This window comes from Procambarus clarkii, chromosome 35 (assembly GCF_040958095.1).
Source record: "Procambarus clarkii isolate CNS0578487 chromosome 35, FALCON_Pclarkii_2.0, whole genome shotgun sequence".
Taxonomy (NCBI): Eukaryota; Metazoa; Arthropoda; class Malacostraca; order Decapoda; family Cambaridae; genus Procambarus; species Procambarus clarkii.
The window spans coordinates 17,740,715-17,743,587 of NC_091184.1; the positions used below are offsets into that span (position 1 = coordinate 17,740,715).

Genomic DNA, 2,873 nt, shown 5'->3' on the forward strand with positions numbered 1-2,873 from the left:
TCTGCAAGCTTTCTCATGTATAGTTTCACCTCTGGCCAGCTCATGTGCTGCCGGAACCGTTTTGGTCCTTGGACTGGGTGCTCTCTTTTGCCCTCTTTTCCTCGGTTTGTGGTGGCCCCTTCAGTTCAAGATTGTTTTCCAAGGTTCTGTTTCTGTTGGCATTGGCCTCTGGGGGTTGGGTTGGTGAGCTTCATGCTCTCCTGCGCAGGGGTTTTGCTCTTTCAGTCTTGGTGGTCGGTTTGTTCAGTTGCAGCCGTCTATTTCTTTTCTGGTGGAGATTGAGACGGCGGCTTTCTGGAGGGGGTCCTTGGAACATTGATGCTTGGTTGATCAGGCTGGGAGTACATCATGTGTTAGGTCTGGTTGCGGCTATCCGCCGTTATCTGCACACCTCGGCCTCAGTGGCCGGTTAGCAGTGCAAATTGAGAGTAGTGCAAATACCGAGGCTCCTCTGTACAAAGAAATTATGAAAATAATATGTAATTTTTATCAGGAAATATTGTGCAGTACTGTAATATTATTTTTTATTGTAAATACATCTAGATTTACCAAATATTTTATCCACAGGATAACAAGCCAGAGGAATGTTCAGTGTGTTTTAATGATTATGATGACAATCAGCTACGACCTCGCACACTGCCGTGCGGCCACACATTCTGCTCCCAGTGTATTGACAATGCTATCAAGAATGGTCAGCTGACCTGCCCCAGCTGCCGTGCCGAGCACGCTGCCACAGCTGCAACTCAGTTCCCAATTAGCTATGCTGTGGAGGCTTTAGTTAGGAAACTCAAAAATATCCAGCTAACAACTCAGGAAGCAATGCCAGCAAAACCTTATGAAGGTCCCGCCAGAGGCATCAGTAAGAAGTTACGTTCCCTGGTGCAGGAGCAGAAGAGCAGCATCAGCAGCCTCATTATTAGCTGTGAAGAGGTACTGTTCCAGCTGGGGGAGTACCGGGGGCAGCTGGGGGACTGGAAGACTCACCACCTCCAGCTCCAGGACAGACTCTATGCTCTGGTAGAGCAGAACAAGTCAGCAATGCAGCTCTTGGAACTGGAGGATACCAGTGTGATAGATATGACAACACAAGGAGAGGAAGGGAAGACTCAGCTGCAGGCCATGTTGGGGAACCTCGACATAGTCAACACCCTACAGGAGGTTGACACAACCATAGGCACAGCTGATGAGTGCAGCATGAAGATTGAAGATTGGCTCCAGAAGTGCCAGGAACTTTTCCCAAATGTCAAGACTATCCACACCTCAGTGAAGGTACGCTGCTGAAGGTCACATTGTTTTCACCCAACTGAGTGTAGTATTGCCTCTGTATAAACACTTTTGACATAGAGACACATAAAGATGAGAGTTGACTTCATGTATAGGAAACTTTTTGCTCTAACACTTGAAACATTTTTATTAATAAATTCAACTGTCATCTTGGTGTTTCTCTACACTGTGGTCTGTGTAGAGAAACATTACTTATATTGTCAAATTACTTTACTCAATCTGATGCTTCATTATAGCCCAGTTACTTTACTCAGAGCCTGATGCTTCATTATAGTCCAGTTACATTACTCAGAGCCTGATGCTTCATTATAGTCCAGTTACTTTACTCAGAGCCTGATGCTTCATTATGGTCCAGTTACTTTACTCAGAGCCTGATGCTTCATTATAGTCCAGGTTCCACCATTAATGTTTGTGTTGGTAATGACAGGTGCAGGAGACCATCAGGGAGGCCCTGGAGATGATGACCACAGAGACAGGTGCCACAGCTGACCCCGTACACCTGGGAGACTCAGCCTCTACCATTAATGTTTGTGTTGGTAATGACAGGTGCAGGAGACCATCAGGGAGGCCCTGGGGATGATGACCACAGAGACAGGTGCCACAGCTGACCCCGTACACCTGGGGCCAGATTCACGAAAGCACTTACGAACGTGTACATCTTTCCTCAATCTTTGACGGCTTTGGTTACATTTATTAAACAGTTTACAAGCATGAAAACTTCCCATTCAACTGTTGTTATTGTTATAAACAGCCTCCTGGTGTTTCGGAGCTCATTAACTGTTTAATAATTGTAAACAAAGCCGCCAAAGATTGAGAAAAGATGGACAGGTTCGTAAGTGTTTGCGTAACTGCTTCGTGAATCTGGCCCCTGGGAGACTCAGCCTCCACCATTAATGTTTGTGTTGGTAATGACAGGTGCAGGAGACCATCAGGGAGGCCCTGGAGATGATGACCACAGAGACAGGTGCCACAGCTGACCCCGTACACCTGGAGACTCAGCCTCCAGCATCATGAATAAAGTTCAGGGAATTACTGGAGAGATACCCAAGAAGCAATTAACAGTAAGTTTTTTATTTTCTCTCATAGGTCATATCACAAGATATTGAGTTGCGCTTGAGGAGAGGAAGCCTGTTCTTAGGTTTATTGGGGTTCCCCAAGGTCAACTACTGACTTTCCTTAACAATACAATCTAAAATAGTTGTCTAACTCCTAGAAAAATATATTCAGGTAGGTGAACAGATACATCAGGTGTAAAGGAAACATGGGATCCATTTCAGGCCTGCATGGTGATTTAACCCATGATCCTCTTTTGAACCCAGGGATCCTGGCCCCTCTCACAGAGCACAGAGAGCGGGTGACACTCCACCAACCTACCGGGAAAGCATCCAGGAAGACAGTGAACCAAAACAGACCGCTGCTGGGTTCGAAGAGACTGAAGCCTTGAAACTGCCAACAAACTCCCAAACAATGCCAGCACCAACCCCTTGCCAGTAGAGGAGGGCTGGAGCTACAGGTCCAGCACCAACCCCCTGCCAGTAGAGGGCAGCTGGAGCTACAGGTCCAGCACCAACCCCCCCTGCCAGTAGAGG

The 2,873-nt window shown here is 46.9% G+C and overlaps 1 protein-coding gene across 1 annotated transcript; it reads left to right on the top strand.

The window, feature by feature from the left end:
* Positions 1-466: 466 nt before the first annotated feature.
* Positions 467-2,013, top strand: LOC138371249 (uncharacterized). Its single transcript, XM_069336061.1, has 2 exons — positions 467-1,269; positions 1,712-2,013. The coding sequence occupies exons 1-2, from the start codon at positions 820-822 to the stop codon at positions 1,862-1,864; spliced, it is 603 nt and encodes a 200-aa protein (XP_069192162.1). The 5' UTR covers positions 467-819; the 3' UTR covers positions 1,865-2,013.
* Positions 2,014-2,873: the final 860 nt, after the last annotated feature.